Source organism: Pezoporus wallicus, unplaced genomic scaffold, assembly GCF_028554395.1.
Source record: "Pezoporus wallicus isolate ANWC-B61680 ecotype Strahan unplaced genomic scaffold, APGP_CSIRO_Pwel_v1 contig_227, whole genome shotgun sequence".
In the NCBI taxonomy this organism is placed as follows: domain Eukaryota; kingdom Metazoa; phylum Chordata; class Aves; order Psittaciformes; family Psittacidae; genus Pezoporus; species Pezoporus wallicus.
Window position 1 is genome coordinate 10,400,057 of NW_026635704.1, and position 23,614 is coordinate 10,423,670.

At 40.3% G+C, this 23,614-nt stretch overlaps 1 protein-coding gene across 2 annotated transcripts in view; it reads left to right on the forward strand.

Annotated features, from left to right (window-relative positions):
- The window catches only part of TAF4B (TATA-box binding protein associated factor 4b), a 72,102-nt gene that overhangs the window by 39,657 nt on the left and 8,831 nt on the right, over positions 1-23,614 (forward strand). For both annotated transcript variants that reach the window (XM_057397662.1, XM_057397663.1), the window contains exons 11-14: positions 950-1,080; positions 6,616-6,741; positions 7,767-7,823; positions 19,587-19,706. In XM_057397662.1, the coding sequence (XP_057253645.1) occupies positions 950-1,080; positions 6,616-6,741; positions 7,767-7,823; positions 19,587-19,706 (434 nt within the window). The remainder of the gene's footprint in view (positions 1-949; positions 1,081-6,615; positions 6,742-7,766; positions 7,824-19,586; positions 19,707-23,614) is intronic.

The following is a 23,614-nucleotide window of genomic DNA, read 5'->3' on the forward strand; positions in this document are numbered from 1 at the left end:
TTTTGAAGGCGTGCTATATATTGCATCATAAAATATTACAGCTGCTGTAAATGCAGCGAGGGGCAAGGGAAAGTGCTTCTGACAGGTACAGCATATGAGGCATGTGAAACTGCTGCCTGCTGTGCCTACCAGGGAAAAATCATTGCCATCGAGGTGTCTTGACAGAGTCGCGCTGAGTGATCGATGGTGTCAACCATGGGCAGGCTTCTCCGTTGGCAGCCTGCAGCAGCGGGAAGGTTGCAGAGGTGATGCCCAGCTCTGGGTGCGGGGCTGGCACAGCTTTGCCTGGAGCTGTCACCAGCCTCGGTCGCAGCTGCTGAAATGCAGAGAGGCAGCAGCAGCCCGCGAGAAAAGGTTGAAGGTGATGGCATGATGACCCTGGCTGGACTTGATCTGTGTTGTCTGAGCCACTGCCATGGGATGGTTGGGTCTGTCTGCCCTGTGCTGGTTGGCTGAGGCAGGTGAGAGGGTCCTGCCCCAGCCAACCTGCCCTGAGTGGGCTGCAAAAATCATCTCTGCTCATTGAATAAATGTCATGAGTTGTTAACAAGCATGGTGTCAAGCAGGGCACAATGTAATTCTCTATTTTTTTTAATTACTGGAATTAACAGAATATGGCACTAATTTCTACAGCTACCACTTTTCCCCCTCCCCGAACATGAAGCTTGATTTGTGTTCTTATTAACTTTGTCCTATAAATGACCTTGCAAGGAGAGTGGTTCTGGAGGCTAAGTGAAACAATGTCTATATTTTCTGAAGCTCCAGGCTAAGTTTTATTAATGTAATGTCTAAGATCTTTGAAGTTGTGACTTTACCAGGAAAATCATAATCTCCAAACCTTTATTCATAATGGGTATGACTTCCAGGGGGAACAGAATACCTGCTGTGCTAATTATTTCAATTATCAGCTACTACTAAAACACGTAATGGATTTTCTCTGCTTCCACAGGTAAAAGGCATGACATTATGGAACTTAACTCTGATGTTGTGAACTTGATCTCCCATGCTACACAGGAGAGATTACGAGGGCTCCTAGAAAAGCTAACTGTAATTGCTCAGCACAGAGTGTCAACCCACAAGGTAAAGGAAATCATTAAGCAAGTTTTGCACCAAAGTTTTCCTGCTTTGCAGCCTCGAAGGTAAACCCCTTCCAAGTATAGCCACATCATACGCAGTATGCGTGTTTGCAGTATCTACCAAAGGCTGGTTTTAACTGTTTTTAGCCTCTAACTGGTCCTTAGGTTTTCCATTCAGCTTGTTGGATAGATGCTTTTAAAACCCAATGTAAGAGTAAATGCATGTGTTTCTTCTCTTCCACAAAAGTGGTGCCTGTTACACAAAAATTTGTTTTTCATAGTTAAATGTAAAGCTATATTTGAATGCTCTTGGTGGTCAGGTTGATTTAGGGGCTTGTGTTTGCTTTATGCGTTTACTGTTGATGAAACTGCAATACTGGCTCAGTAAAAAAGCCTTGGGAAACTGAATGGAGTATTTTATTTTTAGAATGTGCTCCATGTGAAGGCAGAGACCTCTTACAAGTTTCCAGAACTCTTTTTCTGCCAGTGCTACTTAAAATTCCCTCCCCTCCTTGTATTAGCTCCATTCAGTATGAAGTAAATTAGGTTCCAGTGAGCCAGTATCCCTTAAGATGCTTGTATGGTACAAACGGGAAGCAATAACATACTGGCCAAAATAGTTGGGTTTTTTTTGTCATTCAGTAATAAGATATGAGTCCACACATTTTCAGTATCAAGCAGGTTTAGCTTATTGGGTTTTTTTACAGGAACTTAATGAAATTTAACAAGAGCTACTAACTGGTGGGATAGGAGTTATTTTTGACTGAACACTTTTTATAGGCTTTTAAGCACTGAAGAAGCAATAGTAAAGAGCAGAAACTCCCTGGAATCTTTCAAGTATTTATAGTGATGTCTGGAGCAGTTGGAGTATGTTGTTCCTTGCCAGAAGAAGACATGGTAGAAAAAGAAAATCAATGCAGAAAAAGAATAGAGTTTTTAATGAGAAGTCTTTAGAAATCTGTACATGTTCTATGTTGTCTTTCTGAAGTGGGAGATCCAGTAATGATCCTGAGCAAAAGTGAGCTGGAAGTTGAAGTCCTGGGTAACCAGTAGGACTTTGTGTCCTGCAGACAGGGAATGTTCTTGGACAGTGGGCTTGATAGGGCTGATTTCTTTCTCATTGAACTAAAGCAGTAGGAAAACTGATAGTTTTTTGTCTGATTGAATTGCCAGGAGCAATGGTAAGATTGCAGTCTTACAATAAGCTTTCTTGTCCTTTTTTTCCTCATGAACAAAACAAACAAGTAATGGGCATAATAATCCTAGAGGCACAGGGACCCTCTTCTGTCAGGAATATGGTATTACACTACGGGAGTGTCTTTAGGATTATGTTTGTGAGTAATAATATTGTGAAGGATGCTGACAGTCTTTTAAATGTTCAAGAGCAGAACACTACAGAGTTTTGGAGCCCTGTTAGGTATTTATTTATGTATTTACACAGCCCTGTATTCCACTTCCCCCAGTGCTTCCCCATTGTCTTTTCCCTCTAGGCTATTAATAGGTATCAGTGTGCAATGTGGGCATTGTGTTTTTCAGAGAATTTTCCAGAGCCTTTTCAAGTTGCCCTGTAAGGCTTTGTATTTGCTTATGTCCATGACAAAAAGACGTACAGTAATGGGGATAGGTGTGGTGAAAGTAGGGTAAGTATTGCTAGGGTAGAAGTTGGTATAAAAAGCTAGTAATTCATGGGATCAGACTTGGGAAACTCTTCTTCCCTGTTTGCTCAGCTCATGCCTAGCAACTTACATCTGATTGGTACCCCTGCAGAGAGAGTGAGTTGGCAGAGTAAAAGCTTCATATCATGCAGCCATATTTGCCAACTTTTGCCCCCTTTTTTACTAAATTTTGGAGCAAGGAGATAGAGGAGTCTGTCTTTGGAAGTCACTAACTTAATTGTGATAAAACTATCATGGCAGTCTCTTTATCTGAAGGAGGAATAGCTTGTCAGATTGTTGTAAACTGCTCTCTGTTGCGATTCTTGTTGCAGTGCCTTTATAGAGCCTTGCTAAGACCACAGAAGTAATTAGCTTGCTGGTTTGGTTCCTTGGCTGCTTCCCTCCTACAGTCTGGAGAACTGCTGAGGTATAAGAGTATGTATGTGACATAATATGATACCCAAAACCAGAATTAATAATGACAGAGTACAGTGATTAAAAAAATGTTTCTTATGTGGATGGGTTCAGCACAGCGTGACTGCTGTGTTCCTGTGTTTGGAGCCCATGAGCGCATGAGAGGCATGGCACCATGCTGTGCTACAAACATTGCTTCATGCAAACATTTTCCCCACGTGCAGTAGCAGTAAAATACTGCAGCCCTAAACTACACTATCTGTAGGGTGATGTGGTGTGTCACGGAACTGGTTTTAGGGGTAAGCTTTAAACATAGCAAGGAGAGAGCACTCCTAGATGTGGTAACAGCCAGCCTTTTCCTACGTACCCCATGCCGCCAGCAAACTGCGGAGTACAGAAATAACTTACCGGAAGCTTTTCTGTTATTAACCTGGTTCAGGAGTTGACTATATAAAGCCAGAGCTTAGTAAGTTCTCACATAGTAGCTGAACATCTGCAACCGCTTGTCCCTGCTCTGTCCTCAGCCAGGCTGTTCAATGTGACTTAAACTGTTCAGATTTTGTGGGAGACCTGGTCTTTGTGGGATTCTTTCCACTTCTTTCCTGGTGGACTGAAGTGAAGCACAGCTTTGCTGTGTGTGGTTTTTCCTTTCTGCCCCTGGACATACAATACATTCCTGGTGCTAAAACGCAAGTACCTGAGCCAGGTTTCAGGTTCATTTACAGGTATGTGACAATCTAAGAAGGAAGTTACAAATCACAGACAAGACGTATAGCTGCTGTTGAATTTGTTGCTAGTTCTCTTCTTGCTAAAGATGTACCTGGGAAAGCTTTGCTTCAAAGCTGCGTGTCTCAAATACGTGTAAACCTAACGTAAAAAGTTTGGTAGGAATTGGCTGTTCTTTAGAGCACATCTGTGGTGGAGTCTTGACTGTATGCGTTTCCTTATTTCATTTGATGGGGAAAAAAAAGCATGGAAAAATTAATTTTATAACAAGATTATATAGATGTGCTATTGTTGTTTGAAAGCAATAATTTATTTTAGGACAGCAGAATAACTTTCTTTCACTTTTGGTGAACTGCAGATTAAGTGTAGCTCAGATAAAGTAAAAACAACATTTTAACTGTCAGATATACAAGGCTAGCCTTCACATGTACTAATCTAACCATGCTCTCTATTGTGGTTATGTGCTTTATCAATAGTTTAAATTCTGTCTATGATTACACTTTTAACTTTAGTTTGGTTGGGATTGCACTATTGTAGCTGGGGACACTTTGGCCTTATATAAGGAAATTAAATTGTTGCATGAACAACTGAATCCAACTTGCTCCATCATAACAATAATAGCTATAATTTATGAACAGGTATATAACCTAATGTTTTCTGTCTAAGCAATTCAGTGCTAAATGATTATAGATAACAAGTTTATTTTGGACGAAATATAACTATAGGTGTTTCTCTTCTAAAAATTCCTGAAATTAAAGTATCTTAAACCAGTTGTTGATGAGCTGAAATACTATTACGGATGCACCCATTTCTTGTCCCATATAAGAAAATGGTAGAGTGCTCCTGGTTGAGAGGCTTGCATTTCTAATTGGCATAACGTCTTGGATTTGGCTTTAAAAATGTAATCTGACTCTGACTTTGAGCTTTCCAAAGCAAAATTCTTCTAAACTTTGGAAAAAATAATCTTCTGGTAATACAGCCTTCTTCTTTGCCCCTTTAAAAGGATTGTGGCATGGTGGTGGATTATTATAAACTGCTGTTTCAAAACAAATTGTACTAATGTACTGAGACTGACTCAAAGCAGTGTATGTTTTGTGGGGAGCAGTTGGGAAAAAACCTTGAGTAGGAACAGAAGAAGGGGGAAAGGTCGTTTGGACTTTTTGCAGAGCCATAGACTCGTCTTTGGAAAGCCTCCTTGGTTGCAACACATGGTGTGGTCTGAGCCACAATTGGTGATACGTGACAAAGTGGTGGCTCATTGAAAAGGACCAAACTTAATACCAGAGGAGGGATTGATTTCATTCTTTGGCTGGGTTGTGAGAATTCAGATCAGGAGACAATGGTGCTCCACAAGACGGCTTTTACTTTCCTTACAGCTTTTAAAAGTGTATGACTGAGTGTGGGAAGAAAAGCCTGAGTATAGTGTGTTTGAGAACTAAAAATTTAGCATCTGAAGTCACTGAGAGTCCGTAAGCTTAAAATATACCCTTGCCTGAAAAATAGCTGTAAAACATTGTATTCTTACGCCAGAATAGTTGTGTGTCAAGGTTGCTTCATTAAAAATGTGAAATTGGGGTAGGATGGAAAGAAGGGTTGCTGAAAGTACATAGTGTGTTTGACTGATAAAAGCTCAAGGATGAATTTCCCAGGAGCAGACAAGTTCACAAAGTAATGGGGAAAGAAGATGACTCTAAGACATGCATTAAAGAGTGGTACAAACAGGTGGCACAGACATGCCTCATCTAGAATGGGCTCCCTGCCTTGTTTTGCCTAATGCACTCTGGCCAACACACGGCTTAAACTGCTCCTCCAGAGACAGGCTGAATAGTAAAAACAAGCTTTTCATTGCCAGTTGACCATGTTTTAGATCTTTCTTTGTCGTCTTTCATAGCTAAAGTAAAGTTAAACTCAAGCTTTCCAGTGAGGGTAAAAATAGTGTGAAAACCAAACTACTAATTGCTGGGTTTTAGACCAAAAGGACCTTAGTTGTGTTTCGATGCATACACGTCCAGTTACTGTTGGAACAAGTCATTATTTTTCACTAGCCCAGCTTTGTACAGGAGCCGGACCAGATGACTTCCAGAGGTCACCTTTCAACGTAAACTGTTCTATAACTTGAGAGCATCCACTGTGGCAAAAATACTTATTACTAAAGCTGCAATAAACCCTATATAATTTACCTCACTGTCTACACCCACAAGACTCATTATAACTAGCTCTAAACCATAAAACCTCGTTTCGGAAATACTAGGTGATGCTTATTTAAAACTCTGGATTATGTCTGTAACTACAATGCCAAACACTCAAATGACAAATTTCACTTTTTCTCTTATTAAAGGGGAAAGGATATGAGATTCTGTTGCTTTACAGTTGGGGTTTTTTTCCTCTCTTAACCTGTCCAAAAGGCAGTCTTGTATGTATGTTTACTGGGTATGAAGTTGCTGTTTAAAACAAAATTTTAGCCTTTAAATCTAAAAGACTTTATTCTTGTCAGTATAGACTTGTTCAGTAACCTCTTAGTAGTTACTTGTTCAGTAACCTCTTAGTCATCACAAATGCCAAGAAACATACTTCAGTGGAGAGATTTGTAAATGACTGCCTACCACCTGAAGTCTTTCTGAAACAGCCTACATTTGCTGGCTTTGAAAAATAGCGTTGTTCTTGTCAGATTGTTCCCATTGGGCTTATTAGCCCTAGTGGTGTATATGAAAGCCTGGTTGTCTATAACAAACTTCTGTTTCCAGGGGAGTGATAGCTACATCGTATCTAGTGACACCAGAGCACAGCTGAGATTTCTTGAAGAGCTTGATCACCTAGAAAAACGGAGAAGGGATGAAGAGGAACGTGAAATGTTGCTTCGAGCAGCCAAGGTAAGAACTTCACTTCTTGCTTTCCAAGGAAATAGTGTTCTTTAGACTGGCAAACAACTTCACGTTTCTCCTATTTCTGCTTTAAATGTAGTCACCCTGTAACAGGAAATCTGTAATATTTAGGACAGCTTAGGCTATACAAAAAAGGATTTTAGCTTTTTAAATTCCTAAAAAAAAAAAAAAAATAAATCAAAGTTCTTTCACATGTGTGGTGGTGTGAACTCTTCTTTTGCTGGTCAAAATGAAATAAAAGCAGTGTTCATATAGCCATAAACGTTCTTCCTGTCTCTGTTTCTGGCTCAGTATGTCATTCTCCATCACATACTGAGCACTGAAAATATGGGTTCACTATCTCACCAAGCTGGAGCCTGGTGAGATCTCACCATCCTGCCGTGGGTATTTATTCTCTGTAGTCAAGATCAGAAGGCTAGCCTTGGAGCTGGCCTTGGAGCTGGTACCCTAGCATCTGCGAACCCCAATGTAGCCACTGCTAGTACAGCAAAAGTACCCTTCTTCCCCCTTCCCTCTTCTCAAGAACAGGAGGAAAAAAAAAATCCATAGATGTTACTCCATCAGGTGTGACTTGATCCCTTTTCTGTGTTTCTGTTTTGTTTCAAGCTGAATTCTGAAGCCCCTTGGGTGGAAGCCTAATCTTGAGTTGAAAGAATCATGTTGTACTTGCATGAGTACGACTCCCTTTCTTTCCTATACTTCCTGTCCTTTTTAAGTGTCTGCTGCTGACATGAACAACATCATGCCTAGACTGGACCTGACTGACAGTGTTAGCATCATTTTCAGCTTAATCTTGCTTCAGGCTAGAGCAGAGGCAGCTGGCCCAGATGAGGAGGGGGGTGCGTGTATGTGTGCAGAGGGGGAGGGAAGCCAGTCTGGATTGAGGCATTCGCCCCTGGAGCTAAATCTTTCAATCACCAGAGAAAATTGTCATTTATTAAATATTTAACGGATACGATGGTGTTTGGATGCCAGTAATTTCTGTTCAATTTTTTTCCCTCTTCCTTTGGTAGAGCCGTTCCAATAAAGAAGATCCAGAGCAACTGCGGTTAAAGCAGAAAGCAAAAGAGGTAGGACTTTCCAGTTACCATGCTTGCCTTTGTGTGTTGAGAGAAGGTTGGCAGCCCTGTCCTGGCAATTAGGTCAGGGTTTATTTTGCTGCTGCATACCATTTGCAGAGGCCTTGGGGAAGGACAGGAACTGCCACAGGCAAGGGCAGTGCTTCAAATGAGGTCAATGAATTATGAGCTCTCTTTCTTTACATTTTATTTTTGTAGTTTCAGTCCTGTCTAGAAATGGTCCTTTGTAAACTGCAGCAGTTCACTTGGTAGGAATATAATGTGGGATTAAGGAAAAAAAAAAAAAACCAGAAAGAAACTTTGAGATTTAGCATCTGGGACTGTACAATAGGCTACGTTTTTCCAGGGTAATTGTTCGTTTTGTAAATCTGATACTGCTTATAATTCTTTGGCTGGGAGGCGGTACTGGGATTTAGTTTTAAATGGAAAACGCCTCTGGCTTTTAATTTTCTGGGCCCAGCAGTTTTCTGTTCTGGAATGGAGCCCTTGTTTCACACAGTTCATGTTTAGCTGCAGGGGTTTTAGTTTATAGCTTAGACTGGTTAAGCTTTTACTCCCAGAGGCCTCTGCATAGCAACTGTAGAAATCAACAAATAAGTTCATTTATGTCTGCAGCCTCCTCTCAGTAGCTGACTTTTTACATTTCCCAATATCCATTTCCTGACTTTTCTAGCCTGGGAGAAAAAAGCTCCACTAATTGGAGCTTATTTTAATTGAGCCTTAATATTGGATCTCACTGGAGTTGCCCCCAGAGCTACTGGGAACAGAATGAAATGAAAGTACCTAAGGTTGAAGATGTGTGTGCATGTGTATGTGTGTGTGAAATTTTTCACTTGACCTACAGATTCTTTTCCCTGCTGAATAAATCATCAAGCCTGTTCACATTTCTGATTAAGGATCTGACAGCAGACGATAATAAAGACAATTGAGGTGTGAGACGTGTGATACAGAGCTGAAGAAATTGGTTTCTATAGTTACTTGACTGATTTCATGCAATTTTTAAGGATCTTTGTGCTAAATGAGAGTGATTTTCTGAGCAACCTTTTTCCTTAACTGTGCCTCTTGAACTATGAAATTCGTTGTTGCTTAACATTGCTGCACTTGGCTCCTAGGTGCCAGCAGCAGCAGCAGCAGGTTATTTATGAATGCTTTAAAGGCCCTTATTGTTTGGATTAATGTAGGAGCCCAGGCAAAACAAATGGAAATCCAGTAAAATAGTATCAGAATCGATGCTCTGGATTTGCACCATAGTAAAAGAAATTTGTAAAATAAGAGGAGAGAGAAGGAACTTGCTTTATTATCTCTCTTTTAATTCTTTCTTTCTGCTTATAACTCTTTCTTCATGCTTCCAATCTGTGAGTACAGAGTTGCCCTAAAGCCCTTCCCAGTTTGCCCCTAGTGCTACCAGTATCAACACTCAGTTGGTGATGCTAATTTGGATGTAGGTGGCTTTACCTCTGTATCATTTGGTCATTTCTAGAGATTCTTTCTTTTAATACGACACTGCAAAGCAATTAGTTTTTGCAGCTTCTTTTCCCTTTTCCCCTAATGTGTAGGTAAGGGAGGTTGAAACTAGATGATCTTAAGGTCCTTTGCAACCCTAACCATTCTACGATTCTGTCGTCTTGAAAAATACTCAGTGATCTGGATATTTAGGACAGACAGAAGTTAGGTATGTGATCTGCGTCTTTTTTTTTTTTTTATCTCTTTTAAAAAGTGGCATATAGGTGTACAGAAAAGGAGCTAATGGAGTGGAGAAGGTATTTAAGTTTAGCACTTGGTTTTCTACTAAGTGCTTGAGTAGACCTCCTTCAGTGCATCTTATCTTGTGCCAGACGAACACAGCCTTCATCGCACTTGTACTGCGTGTTTCTCCATGCAGTGCTGCTCTGAGTGATGGTCTCCAACTGCTTCACTAAAAGATGCAGCAGCGGATATGCCTCTTGGACAACAAAGATCCTTGTGTCAGTATTGCACTGGCTTCTGTCCTGCTGCTTTGTTTTCTAGGAATGAGGCAGCAGAACTTCTCCAGGCTTCACATGCCACATGGGAAGCCCACCTTCTGTGCCAGGGGTGTTTTCTTATCTGTGAGACCATCTCGACCTTGAGTGGAAGTGAGCCCAAATGTAGCTGGTTAGTTTGGGTGCTTCATTGACAGTTTGGATATAAATGCATTAAAAAATGTAAGTAGAGCTGGAATAAGAGCAAAATAAGAATCAACAAATATCCCAAGGCTGAAACTGGTAAGACAGAAGTACAGTATACTGGGATGACAGTGTGAAGTGGCTCACCATTGTCTGTCTGTCTGTCTTATCAGATTGTAATTATAGTCTGCTCCTAAGAAACCAAACTTGGGATCTTAGATACCTCTGTCAGCTGGAATCGGATCCTTTCCAGTCCACTCTGGTTGAGTATCCACTGGAAAGCCTGATCTGAGTGTCTGCTTATAGTTCTTTAAAAATGAATATGTACCTTCCTTCCTTAAAGCTGTCTTTTATCTGTTGATGATGACGCCTCAGGGGAAGGGAGAGGGTGTAGCGTAATGGCACTGGAACATGTTCTAAAGTGAAGTTTCCCCAAATGCAGGCTGTACATCCTAACAATGAATACTTACAAATCCAGGATGTGCTGTCATCCAGCAGCTGGAGGCAACATCTTAACATTGCTGGAAGTATATCCAGAGACTCTGCAGTGGATTCTTTTATCCAAAAGGCTATACATAATTGCTGTGACCTTTTCATTCCTTTTTGCGTGACCTATTGCCTCGAACTTCCCCTATGCCAAGTCATTTACTTTCCTATATTCTTAGTCTATGTAGCTTGCTATGAATTAAGTCTTTATTTACTTTCTTTCCCCTTTCACCTGTTTCAGTAGATTTTAATACCTGTGGAAAGTGCATTCCTTCTGAGGCAGCTGCAAGGCTTGCCCCAAGCTGCTCCTTTGTGCACTCAAGAATTTTGTCCTTTCTCACCTCATGGGCCTGCTCTTTGTGCAACACCATTCCTGAAGTCTGAGTAAATGACCTCTGCTTTTCATTCAGCCTTATCTGTCACTTCAAGCTGAGAGGATACAGTCCTCGCATTGTCCCTGATGCTTGTACTTTTAAACCGTAACTGGTTTTAGGTGTCTTCTGTTATTTCCTCTTCTACTTTCAACTGTACTTCCAGCTACAAAGAATATGTTCACTCGATGCAATTCTTGTAGCTGTATTTATACTTCCTCTGGGTTCATGCCTTTTCTGAAAGGAGTTTACTTAAATTGACCAAGTGTAGGATACTGTCAAATGTGCAAGTATGCTATATGAACAGTGCATCCCAGAAGACCTGTGAAAATGTCAGTATTAAACAGTGTGTACTGTAAATTTAATTATAAACCCTAATCTTTTGTACTTCCGTCTTATCTTCAAAAGTGAGTGTGCTTGTAATATGGCTTCAGGAAGCTTAAGGCTGAACCTGGACAAATCTTTCAGATTATATGTGTGCAAGATTGCTGCTTGGGGTTGAGCAGGTATCATACTGATAGCATCTTTGCTTATTCTGTAGTATCTACCTTCCTCTGCTCTTACCTTGTGGTACCTTGCAGCATTTATCATTGGATAGAGGTGAGCAGCCACATCCTGGATTAAGGGAGAGAGCATGTGGAGCAAACACCTGATGGACAGCAGACTTACCTGCCCCATTCCTTGCTCTTCAGGCAGCTCTGCTCACTTATGACTGCACAGATCCTCCTTTGTTTCTGCCTGCTTGATGCATTTGTGCATTTCCCTGGTACGGTTTTGACACAGATGTCACAAGACGGCAGTAGATGAGGTGCTGAGAAAATTCAATACCTTTAGTATCAACTGGCTGGGAGGAAAATAGCAAACCTGAGGGTTTTTTTTGCAGCGGCAAAACAAACCCTATCAAAAAACATAAAACAAAAAGCCTGCATGATTCCAGTGAGTTCCTGGTTGCTATATAGTAATGACTGACTCTTCCCCTTATTTCCTTTCTCATTCTCAGATAACAACTAACCTGATTCGTTGCTGCTCTCGCTACTGTCTCCAACCCATGTTTTCAAGCTGATTGTTTCCTTTTTCCCCCACACCTCTTATGCAGCTTCTATATTTAGTCTTCTGGACTTAACGATTCAAATTCTTTAAGACCAACCACTCTTGTGGCAGGGAAAAAGGAAACTCCCTAGTTAACCACAGCCTCTCAAAAAAACAAAGAAGATGCTGTGAGCAAAATAACATCTCATTGTGATCGGTTGGCTTTTTATGAGCCTTTAGTGACATCCTGAAAGCTTCTGCTTAATTATCTGATTTATATTATCTTTATTGTTCTGTTAGTGTTTATTACCTGCTTCTGCATGTTTTGAGGAAAAAAAAGAAAGCAAAAAAACCAAACATGGTTATTGAACAAACATACATTTTGTTACCTGCACTGTAACCCTACAAATCACAAAAGACTGTCATCGGCGATTTTGTGTTACGAGTCTTGCGGAAGGTCAGGGATGGAAATCCTGTGTAGTGTTAGATTATCATATTGTTATATTATGTGGCATTCATATTGGTGTTTGGAAGGAGTGTAAGAAAACAGCAGCTGAGATACTGCATCAGATAGATACCCTAAAACCATCTGGAAGCTGGTAGAAACTGTCTTTCATCTGATGAAAACCAAAAACTCCCTCAAAACTCCATTAAGCCTGTTCTTGGATTGTCAGATAATAGTCTTTTCTCAGTTTCTCTGAGAGACTGTAATGGACATGTAATGAGCTGAAAGGATGGCCCTGGATTAGAAGCTTGCTAATAGAGGAAATTTTAGGACTAGAAGTATGACAAAATCATGAAAATGGAGAGCCAGAGAGTTCTGTGCCAAGAGCAAGTGTTGGGTGCACTGCATGATGAGATAGAGAAATCTGCGGGTGGAAGATGAGTCTTAAACATTCTCTTGCTTTGAGACCTCAAGCATGAGTGAATATGCAGTGTTACAGAAGATAAAAATCATTCAAAATACCATGTATTTGGGAGAACTGTGATTGATTGGTTTTAAAGTAATGTCTTGCAAGGGTTGGACACTGTCCCATTGTGATAATGCAGGTCTGCTGACCATCACTGAGCAGCCATCTCACAAGTGATAGCATCTGAAACAAAAACTACAGAATATACTGCTTTGGGGTGGCATCCTGCAGCCGCCTTCTTGGTCTTGCAACAAAAGTAGCCTAGGCAGTGTCTGAAAACACATGTAAAGAGCTCATTGCTGGATGCTACATATCCTGGAAGTTCCGTGATCCTTGAAGCAAGGCAAGCTGATGGGATTGCACATGGCATGCTCCAGGTGGTCTAGAATACACAGAAATGCATCAGTAATTGTTAAACAAACCAGAACACTGGTAAAAGTCAACACACATTCCACACCTGGGAAATTCAAGAATGGAGAAGAACAAGGAGTGAGGAAGTCACTGCACCCTGGATTTTTTTCCCGTAAATTTTATGGGGAGTTAATTATTTGTATGTTAGGGAATATCAGATATCAGCTGAAGGATTTCTTTCCCCCCGACCCTGTGGGTAGGTTGCTTTATGGCTATCCTTGAGAAATTTACTGTTGTTATCCAAAGCATCCTATTGCACCCTTTAGTTCCTAGACAGACAAGGCACCTGAACCTGGGGGAATGCAGCCATGGTAGGGCCTGTTCTGCCACAGAAGCATATATGTGGAATATTAACCTGAAAGAAATTTACAGAATTATGTACAGCCCTATTATAAGTTAGGACCACATATTAAACTAGTGCATGCTCTTCTGCCTTTCTGCTGTTAAATCTAAATTACAACAGAGGGAAAAGTCAGTGGAAACTAATTGTATGGCTAATTAAAACAGTTTGAAAGGAAGCAATTGTGAGAAGAGAAATTGCATTATAGGCAAGAGGAGAGGATGGTAAATGTTTAAATATGCAGCTTTCAAATGTCAGTTTTCCTCAGAGAATGCCCCCCATATGAGAAGTCTGCTATTCAGCTGCATTCAACCTGTAGGGCAGAAAGTTTTGTACAGGGAAGGTAGAGGCTGGAGGCAGTAATGACAACCAGTGCAAGAGTCTTGGGATTGAAAACAGATTTTTAAGGTTTATTTTTCATTTTCGTCACAAGTTCCATAAAATGCTTAAAGGGAATTTGAAAAAAATTGGAGTGCTTTCTTCCAAAGACAATGAAGGCAGAAGCAACTGAGAAGAGCAGAAAACTTTCAAAGCGCTAAATGGAGGACACAATGAAACCCAGTGAAACTTTGGAAAAGCTAGTCAGAAAATAATGGAGAGAAAGAAGAGAGAGAAGTCATTTAGTGGGATAAGTGGCCCCACTTAAAAGGCACCTCAGTATTTAGTTCTTTAAAATTTACAGTAAAGGGTGATAGTAAAGACCCATGTAGGTGTTCAGGTTCCTTTTTCACTGGTGCAGTCTATTAAAAATACATATTGATGGTTGGTCACAGTTGCTTTGACGTACTTTGAATTTTAATGTTCATTAATTTATTGTTGGGGGGTTTTTTTGTTGGTTTTTTTTTGTGGATGCAGAAACAAAGAAGCAGAAAGCTTCTGCCTCTTTGGTATGCCTATATTCCTTGCTTTTTTTTCCCCCTGCAAGTCTTATACAAATTCTTGTTCATCTGCTTTAGTGCTTTTATTACTCCTGATGTACTTATTGCTGGATAGCACACATAACCCTTAGGCATACATTAACTTGTCTTCAGCCTTCCCTGGTTCCCTTTCCTGCCAGTTCTTCTGTTACTTTAAATATTTATTTAATCTGTCCCATTCTCTTATCCGCCTACAATGTCATATGTGGAGACATCCCCACTTTTTGCTTCATATTAAACTCAGTATCCTGTACATATACTTCTTAGTCTTTCCCTTACATTAATTATAACCAAGTCAAGAGCTGTGGTGTGTAGGTTCCCCATCTGTCTTACCAGCATTTCTTCTGAGCTCATCTACATCCATATTGCTGTATTTATTTGTTATTGCATTGCCAAGATTATTTTTTTTTAAGTATAAATTCCTAGGATTCTAAGTCGAGATAAGAAACCTCTTCATTTATTTCCTAGCACTTTGAGTATCGAAGCTCTGTATAAGTGGACAATGGTATGAATTTCTTCAGACGTATGCTGTCTGCCAGCATTGTGCTGGACAAGTGCCTTCTGTTTTGGTTTTTCTGTGGCCCCAGTCCTATTACTGCTCTGTGAGCCCTGGCTAATACAGATGCTTAATTTCTTATCTCTGTCTTTTTCTAAAGGTAAACCTTCCCCAGTAAAACTGTTCTTGAGGATCTAGAGAGCAAAGGTTTCATGTGCTTTGTCTTCTATGAAAGCTTATACCAAATACTTCAGTTGTGTTGAAGGGATTCTTCCCGTTAGGGAAACAGTGCTTAGGGAAAATCTTGCAAAATTTCCATGACTTGAACTAATGGAGCTCTGATAATGTGAACAATCGCATACCATGCAGTTTGTGACAGGTAGAGTTTTAAACTAACTTGCAGTATTGCTTTAAAAAAAAAAGTCTCAGCATCTCATAGCTGAAGTACTTCTTGTCTTCTCATGGAACTTGAAATTTAATTTTTAATATTAAAATGCCACAAAAATGTCACTGGTGTAGTAGTAAAAATAGATTTTGCACATTTTCTGAAATGTGGAGTGTGAGACATAAGTGAGATAGAATTTCCATGAGCAGGAAAAGAAATATTTTTCTCAGTAGAGGATTGAGTACAGAACAGAGAGGTCAATTTTAAAACCTTTCATTTTGTGTGATTACAGCCATGCTGCAAATGCCATTTCACTATAAGGGAGGACTTTAAATCATACCTTATTTCTTGATTTGTGCTGCAGGTCAGATTAACTAAAACGGTTATTGTGTCACCCTAGAGATTCCAGCTTGCTGCAAGACCAGACTTTAAACCCTATTTTTATTATTAAAAAGGCCAGCAGCAACAAAGACTATTTTACAAGTTCTGAGACGTTTTCATAGCAATTTGATCTTTATACACAAGTTTTTAAAACTCTTTGTACTGCAATTCTTAGCATATGTAAAAATAAGAAAGGGGGGAGAAGGAGCATGAACTTCATTTGCTTCTTGCCTGGAGACTCTTCCCTCTCAATGCCCATCTTGAGGAATGAATTTTGAAAAGAATGTGTGTTGGACTCCTGTGTTGTGGTGGAATAGCAGCACCTTTCAGCAGATTCAAGTAGGTTGGGTTGAGGGGAAACCTGGTAGTTTGTGGGTCTAATGTATGGTGCAAGTTCCCCTTGCTCCTCCTGAGTTGCCATTACACACTTCTGTCTTCAAGAGAAAACAAATCATCTAGTTTCAAGATACAAACCTGGGTATGACAGTTTCTATTTATATTCTATTTTAGTCAGAGACACCAACATTAATAAAACTGGCCCCTGGAAGGGAAACAATACTAGATGCAGCTTCTCTATGTTATATTTTAATAAAGTATATATGCTACTTCTACTGTCTGTCACTTGCTGCACTGCTCTTTCTGCCCTAACATGTGTGCTACAAAACTGTTAAAGACAGATTTGACTCTACATAGTTGCCTCTTGCTCTTTCCTAAACTCGTTTAGGAAAATCTGGCAGTATTTAGCCAGCCAGAATCCTCGGGTATCCCTTGACGTTATCTGCTTGCTTTCTCCTGATCCTGTGCTTTCAACTGCTCACACAATGTTTGGACATTTAATCCCACACTATTTAATGGAACAAAACTTGAGGAAAAAATTATTTTCGCTGGCTTCAGCAGGGTAATTTGGATGTCTGCCCATATTGCTTAATGGGGATCTTTTGAGTCCATTATGGAGATTGAGTGTTTAAATTCATTTGTCTTAATTATGTTCTCAGAAAAATCCCCGAGATGCCTACCTAGAATGCAACAAGACTATGATTTCTTTTTTCCTTTTGCTCCAAAACTATGGTGAGATTCTGCCTGATTTGAAAAATCCTCTGACTGTTTCCAAGGTTGAAAATGTACTGAGGGGAGTAGATGATGACATGCATTTCCAGTATTGTCTTGGGAACTGCATTGTCAAAAGGCGCACCAGTCCTGTTTCTGGAAGGGTCATCTTTTCCTTACTGTTCACCAAGTGGCATCCTGTTTGGTTATCTGCCAGCATTGCCCTCCAGCAGCAGTGCTTGCTTCTGCAGGGTGTCTGGTGACAGCAAGCTTTGTCAGCTTGAATTGTGTGGGGTAAATGGGGGTGGTGCCCGGGCACTACCCAGTCCTCAGCCACTGGGGCATTCTGCCACTCTGCCATGAGGCATTCAACCCACTCAGTCCCCTGTACCTTGTGCTGATTGCCAGCCCCCCTTGGTATTATCATAAAATCAAAATGGTTTGGGTTGGAAGGGAACTTAAAGATCATCTAGTTTGAGGACACCTTCCACTAGTCCAGGTTGCTCAAAGCCCTATCCAGCCTGGCCATGAACACTGCCAGCCACAGCTTCTCTGGGCAACCTGTGCCAGTGCATCACCACCCTCTTAGTGAACAATTTCTTCCTAATACCTAACGCAAATCTCCCATCTTTCAGTTTAAAGCCATTTCCCTTTGTTCTGTCACAACCTGCCCTTGTAAAAAGTCCCTTGTCCTTAGTCTTTACCATGGCTGCCCATGAACATGAGCTGTAAAAAAGGTGATGCGGTCTTCTTTCAATGCTTTTCAAGCCAGTGACCAAATGTTCAGCAGCCACCCCTTTTTGACACATTTAACTCCACTGAGCTGGTTTTATGTGTTTTGTAGGTTGATGGAGAGGGGGGATATGTATTCTAATGACTCCCAGGGATGGAAGTATAAGGTTAGGCTAATAAAGATTTCTGTTTTGTTCTCTTGTTTTAAGTTAAATGGTTTTAAAAGTCCTCTTCATTTTAAGTGTAATGATTCTTAAAAAGTAAAGCAGATAATCTTCCCCCTTCTGTCTTTGTTTGCCACTGTAGCCTTTTGGAAATTTGCCCCGGAGGAATGCCATGTGCATGGCATGTTGTAACGCCTCTTCTCTTGGCAAGGAGACTGTGGTGTACATGCATCTACTGTGACGACTGAACTACATTGCTAGTAGGAAGGTGTACTTCTACAGGGATGCTCTGTAGTTGCCTGTAAGCCAGAGTGGCTGCAGGTGTTGGAGGCCTGGGCAGCTGGGGCTGGAAGTCAGCACATGCCTCTGCTAAAGAGTCTTGGTGTTTTATTCTTCCCAGTCAACCCAGGGAATGATGAAGATGTCACATGAAAATAGTTCATAAGCCTCAGTGTTTCACATAATTTGTGAAGTTTTGGGTTACTACTTTGGATGTAATCTGATTTTCCCCCATCCCTGATTGTTTGCAGTGTCTTCCTGACTTGCATTTTATGCAAGTAGGCTGGCTGGAGGTAGCCTGAGACAATTGCAGAACTCCGGAAGTTTTCAAGTTTAACTGATATAAAACCTCACAGTCTCTAAAATATTATTGAAAGCAATACTATATGCTTTGAAACAAAGCCAAACAAACCCCCACTCAGAATGGAATTAAATCTGATAAATAAGGTTATAAGTGATTTCACTGCACGCAAAAGTAAGAATAGGTTGTCTGATAAGTGAATGATGGTATCTGGCACTGAAAAAGTGCTACTGCTTTTCTGTAAGTAAAAGCCTACGTAGTGTGATCAAAGCTGACTTACAAACAGTGTTGTTTTCGTAACTGAAACATGAGCATGGGCCAGGGAGCTGCTCTAGTTGTATGTCAGATCACCTAAAGGTTATCATCAAACCCAGAAGTTTATGTTTAAGGACAACCTCAACCAGAGTAAACAGAAAAGCTTCCTTCTCTACAGAGAAGAGAGCGTTGCCTTCCACCCATGCTCCAAGTGGGACAGCTAGCAGATCTGAAAGCAGTGTGGTTGCATTATTAAGATGGCCAATCCAAGCTACTAAATCTGTTGGCAGATTTGAGCAGTTTGAGCTCTAAGGCAGCTGGTATCTATATCAAATAGAATGAAGGAGTATGTACCTGGAATTCAGACATAAAACTTTTTTTTTTTTCCTTAGTCCTCTTGACTATGGGGTTTTCTCCCATCTGAAGTTTACCTGAGGGGTTGTTTCTAAGGATTTTTTGTGTGTTGAACAGCTTTTGGAGATGAGTGAGAATAGATGCATGCAGTGTATCTCTAACTTGCTTCAGGTATGCCTAAACATTCAGATGTGTTCTGAGGAAAGAGAAAAAATGAACTGACGGCATCCTGTTCACTTGATTATAAGATGCTTCAAAATAGCAACGTTGGGTGCTGGGTTCAGGTAATACAGCATGAAGAAATTGAGTGTCTTGCTTGTGCAGTCATGAATTGAGATCTTGAATTAAGAATATGCCCAGTTCAAAGAACTTGGTAACTGCAAATTTTAATACTGATCTGGCCTCAAACCAGTTCTGATCAATGTTTTCTATTAATCAGAAATGGTAACGCTTATGAGCTGAGGAACCAGCAGCAAAGCTGCTGTTAAGGCCACGTTGATACCGCAATGCAGACTCCATGAAAATTGTTATTTACCCAGTGCTACTACCTATAGGGTCGTTAGCATTTCAAGGCTCTGAGCATGACTGAGTACTGGAATTTGTCAAAAGTGTCTGGAAAGACAGGAGAAGATCCTGTGAAATACATTCTTTCAGTAGGGGCTGCAGAGCTGTCTGAAGTTGCCATAAAGAGAACAAGACCTTTACAGTACTGTGTGTCATAATTAATGTAGGTGTTTTCTTTTTAAATTAGATGCAACAGTTGGAGTTAGCACAAATACAACAAAGAGAAGCCAACCTCACAGCTTTGGCAGCCATTGGATCAAGGAAGAAAAGACCACTGGATTCAGCAAACGTTGGGCCTGGGCTGGAGGTATGTAGATGGCTTACAATTACTTGCATGGTGCTGAATCTCCATACTGAATTATTTTTATCTTTCTTTGTAGGAAGAAGTGAGGATTCTCTTACACAAAATGGCTGGTTGCATACTGTAAGAAAACTAGCCTGTGTGTTAGACACTTGAAAGGATTGTTTCTGGTAAATTTGATGGGGATGTTTACTTGTGTGTATAGGAAGAACTGTGGATAAGAGCACTGTGTACGGACTGAATGAAATGATGGCTCGGAGGAACTTCCATCTGCATGGGAGGGTAACAAAGCTATGGTGATTTTTCACAGCAGCTAGTTGCCATGGCCCCTCAGTTTTGCTCACGATGGCTGTTTTGGATGGCTTTTGAAATGGCTCTTGCTTTCACATTTGGCTGTGGACCTTCTTCCACACATAGTGCATAGGCATTCTTTTCAAGTGAACTGTGAGTTCACCTTGGCTAGATCCCCCCAACAACCAATAAATAAATAAAGCTAGGCCATTCAGCTCCTGCAGCAAGACAGATTATCTTTTCTGGCTCATGCTGCATTTTAAAATTTCCTTGAAGGTGCTTTTAACAAATCTTTGTCTGAACAAATCTCTCAGTGTTGTGTTGGAGATTAAATTTCTGGGACCTGGGAAACCTGTGGGACTGTAGAAGTTCTTTCCAAGGAAACTGACAGCCTGCTTTTGTTAAGAGGCCATCATCTTGGCTGGAGACAGGACAAGTGTATTGCAGGCTGCCATTCAAGTGTTGTTGCCAGTTTTGCCCCTTTTTCTCATAAAGCTTTAATATTGCTCAAGTGGATGGCTGGTTGGTGGCTGACCCAAGCACAGTGAGCAGAAGCCTGGAAAGTAACTCTGATGTGGAGGAAGTGGTAGTAAAGTTGTCCTTTTTGATAAACCTTACATCTTTTTCATTAAGTCTTTTTCATTGTTGTGGCTTAGGAAGCTAAAGTAGATGCTAGGATTGAAAACACTCCAGCATTTTTGCATATTGTGGTCTGGAAGGACCTTGTATGAAGCTCAGTTATTTGCAGTGTAACTGAGACAATGGTGGCATCTGTCCTGTAGTTTTTCCCTCAGCCTGGACTGTGACGAGAGACCTGTCTAAGGAGCCGAGGTAGACTTGTTTTTCTGATTTTTATTTGTTTTCCTGACATGGAGACACAATTAGCTCCTTGAATGCTTCGTTTACTGCAAGTGAAGGAATCTGTACCTAACAAGCTGCAGAAAGCAGCGTTCCCAGCTTTTGAGCAGCTATTCTTCATTTCTTTGAAGTTTTTTAATGTACTTTCACATCAGGCTGAAGGTATAGCTACTTTTTTATAACACCACTGGAAAAACTTGAAAAAATGAGTCTAGCACAAGAATGACTTTCCCCATCCTTTTCTCCTCTTCCCCCGAGCTTCTATCGAGTAACTATTCCTGTTCTTCGTAGTGGTTTTCTATAATTATTGCCGGATTTGTTTCTGAATATTTAACAAGTCTGCCTGTTAGGTACTTTTCAGTTATTTCTCATCGTCTGCTGTGTGTCTGCTTTATTAAAAGCTTCATAAGATTATGCCAGAATGAGACAGATAAGTGTTGCTATTAAAAGGTGGTGATCCATTATTTACATTGCCAGTTTGAAAGAACATGGACATAACATGCCTCAAACTGACCGTAAGCCTTGGCAGTATTTCATTGTCACAAACTTACCTGCTGTATTTTAAGATGCTTCTCATATAGGTTGCTTTATTAGACTGAGTTGTAAGGGCAGTAGGTGGAAGCATTTCTGCCACTGAAACTACTTTTCTCACATGCAATCTTGCATTCTTCCAGTACCTGGTACTTAGGCTTCATGCTACCAGAAAGCAATTCTCTGCAGACCTTCTTTTCTTTTTTGTGAAATTATGCAGAATAGCAAACTTCAGAGGGATGTTTAGATTTAGATGTTTAAGTGTCCAAATATATCTGAGAAGGATTTATAATGGGCTTAAGACTTCTCATGTGGAATAAAGAATGGTTTTGACAAACACTCTAATTCAAGAAGCAGAACATTTGTAATACATTCATGATAACATGGCAAACCATCCTAAGCAGTAAACAACATTCCATTCTTCAAAGATGAAAGGAGGTCTTTGAAACTGAAAGCAAGTACAATATGGCCTTAGGCTGATGCACAATTGGGCATCTTTAAAATCATCTTTTTGGGCAACCTGTCTGAGAATAATTTAAACAGGCAGGATGTACTTTCTCATTTCAAATTGCAAATAGAGACAGCTTTACTCTCAAGTAATCTTAAATGTCAGAACTTTCTGACTGCAATGGCAAGGAGTAAATCTCTGGATAATACTCCTGTGACCTTTTTTTTCAAGCTTGGTATCTCAGTAGACAGGAATAATGGAAGAAGTTATTCCTGGATATGAGTGATCTTCTGACAGTATTGAATGAAATCACTGGTGCTAACTGCATTAAGTTTTTTAACTCAAGACTTAAACTTTCCTTGGATAATGTTCTTTGTACAATGCTCATGTTTCTTACATCCATATTAGACCAAAGTTGACTCTGTTCAGCCTCTTCTTGCTGTTGCCTACTGCAGTAATTAAAGGAAAGGAATTGTTTCAAGCCATTATTGATGTAAAAAGAAGCCCTAAGGTATTTCAGGAGACAGGGAAGAAATAATGTTATAGTATGTATTAAAAAAAGTGAAACTCTGTAAGCAAATTTGTTTCTTATTTGGCTTTCATTAGTCAGACCAAAATGTAATGAGTACTGGAAGAGAGCAGCTTAGCAGACTGTGTTGGTATGGATCTGCTTCCTTCTGTTTCAGTGTGAAGGGCATTTTGTTAGAATACCATGTTTCCTTTCTCCACAGGCAAGTATCTGTGTTTAATTGGGATGGTTTTTCAGCCCTAGGTATCTGTTTCTCTGCATTGTACTACCTGACTTTGCATCTTGTCTGGAAAGTCTTTTTCCTGTGGTAGTTGAGTGCCTGAATTCTGTGCGTTCATTTTATCTTGTTATTTGAAATTCTGCTTTCTGTACTTGGTCTTTTAGGGAGACCTGTTATGGATTATTTTAATTTGGGAACTAGCACATGCGGTGACAGAAGCATTTGCTTTACAGCTAGAAGCCTGCTTACCAGAAGCCACATCACTTCATAGTGTGGCAGGTAACAAATAAACAGGTTCTTGCCCCAAGGAGTCTGTCAAGTAATTTGGACCTAAAAGCAATATAAAAAGGGTGAGCTCTATCTTGCCATGATTATTGCTTATGTATCCCTAAACTTGAAGTAGCAGTAGGGACAAATCCATGATGTTCATGGAATGGAAAAATAAGGCTAATGCTCTAGGCCTAATTAAAAAAGAAAAAGGCATCAGTATAATGGGAGCTCTTTTCTCCTTGTTGGAAACACTGGTTTGGGTAGTTCTGCTTGTTCTTTTCACTGCAACTTAACATTTGAATTGTATTGTTCAGAAAGAGCAATTTGAGAAAGCCCTGGTAAGAAAATCTCCGTATTGTGAAAATGTGTGAATTGCTGCTGCTTGTATTCCAGAGGTGGTGATACCTTCATCTCTCTCATTGTGGTCCCTCTGGACACTTTTGGATACAGTGAGGGAGAGAGGCCTTTGGATTTGATTCATGTGCATTTTTGGGTTTGTGTATCTGTTACCCACCTCTTCTCCCTCCCTCCCGCAGTTTGGAGGCATGTGGTGAACAGTAATAAATTAAAGGGTGGGAAGAACTGAAAAATATCTCATCTTGAGAAGGGAGAACACTTCTAAAACAAATCAAGAAAAAGTAAACTTGAAGCCACAGACTCATTTTCCCAATTCTGTGTTCTGTCTCATAGTGTTTATTGTTTGGTAACATGCCCCATAATGTTTCCAATGCTGACAAATAGCCAAAGATATTTTTGGATTAAGTTTT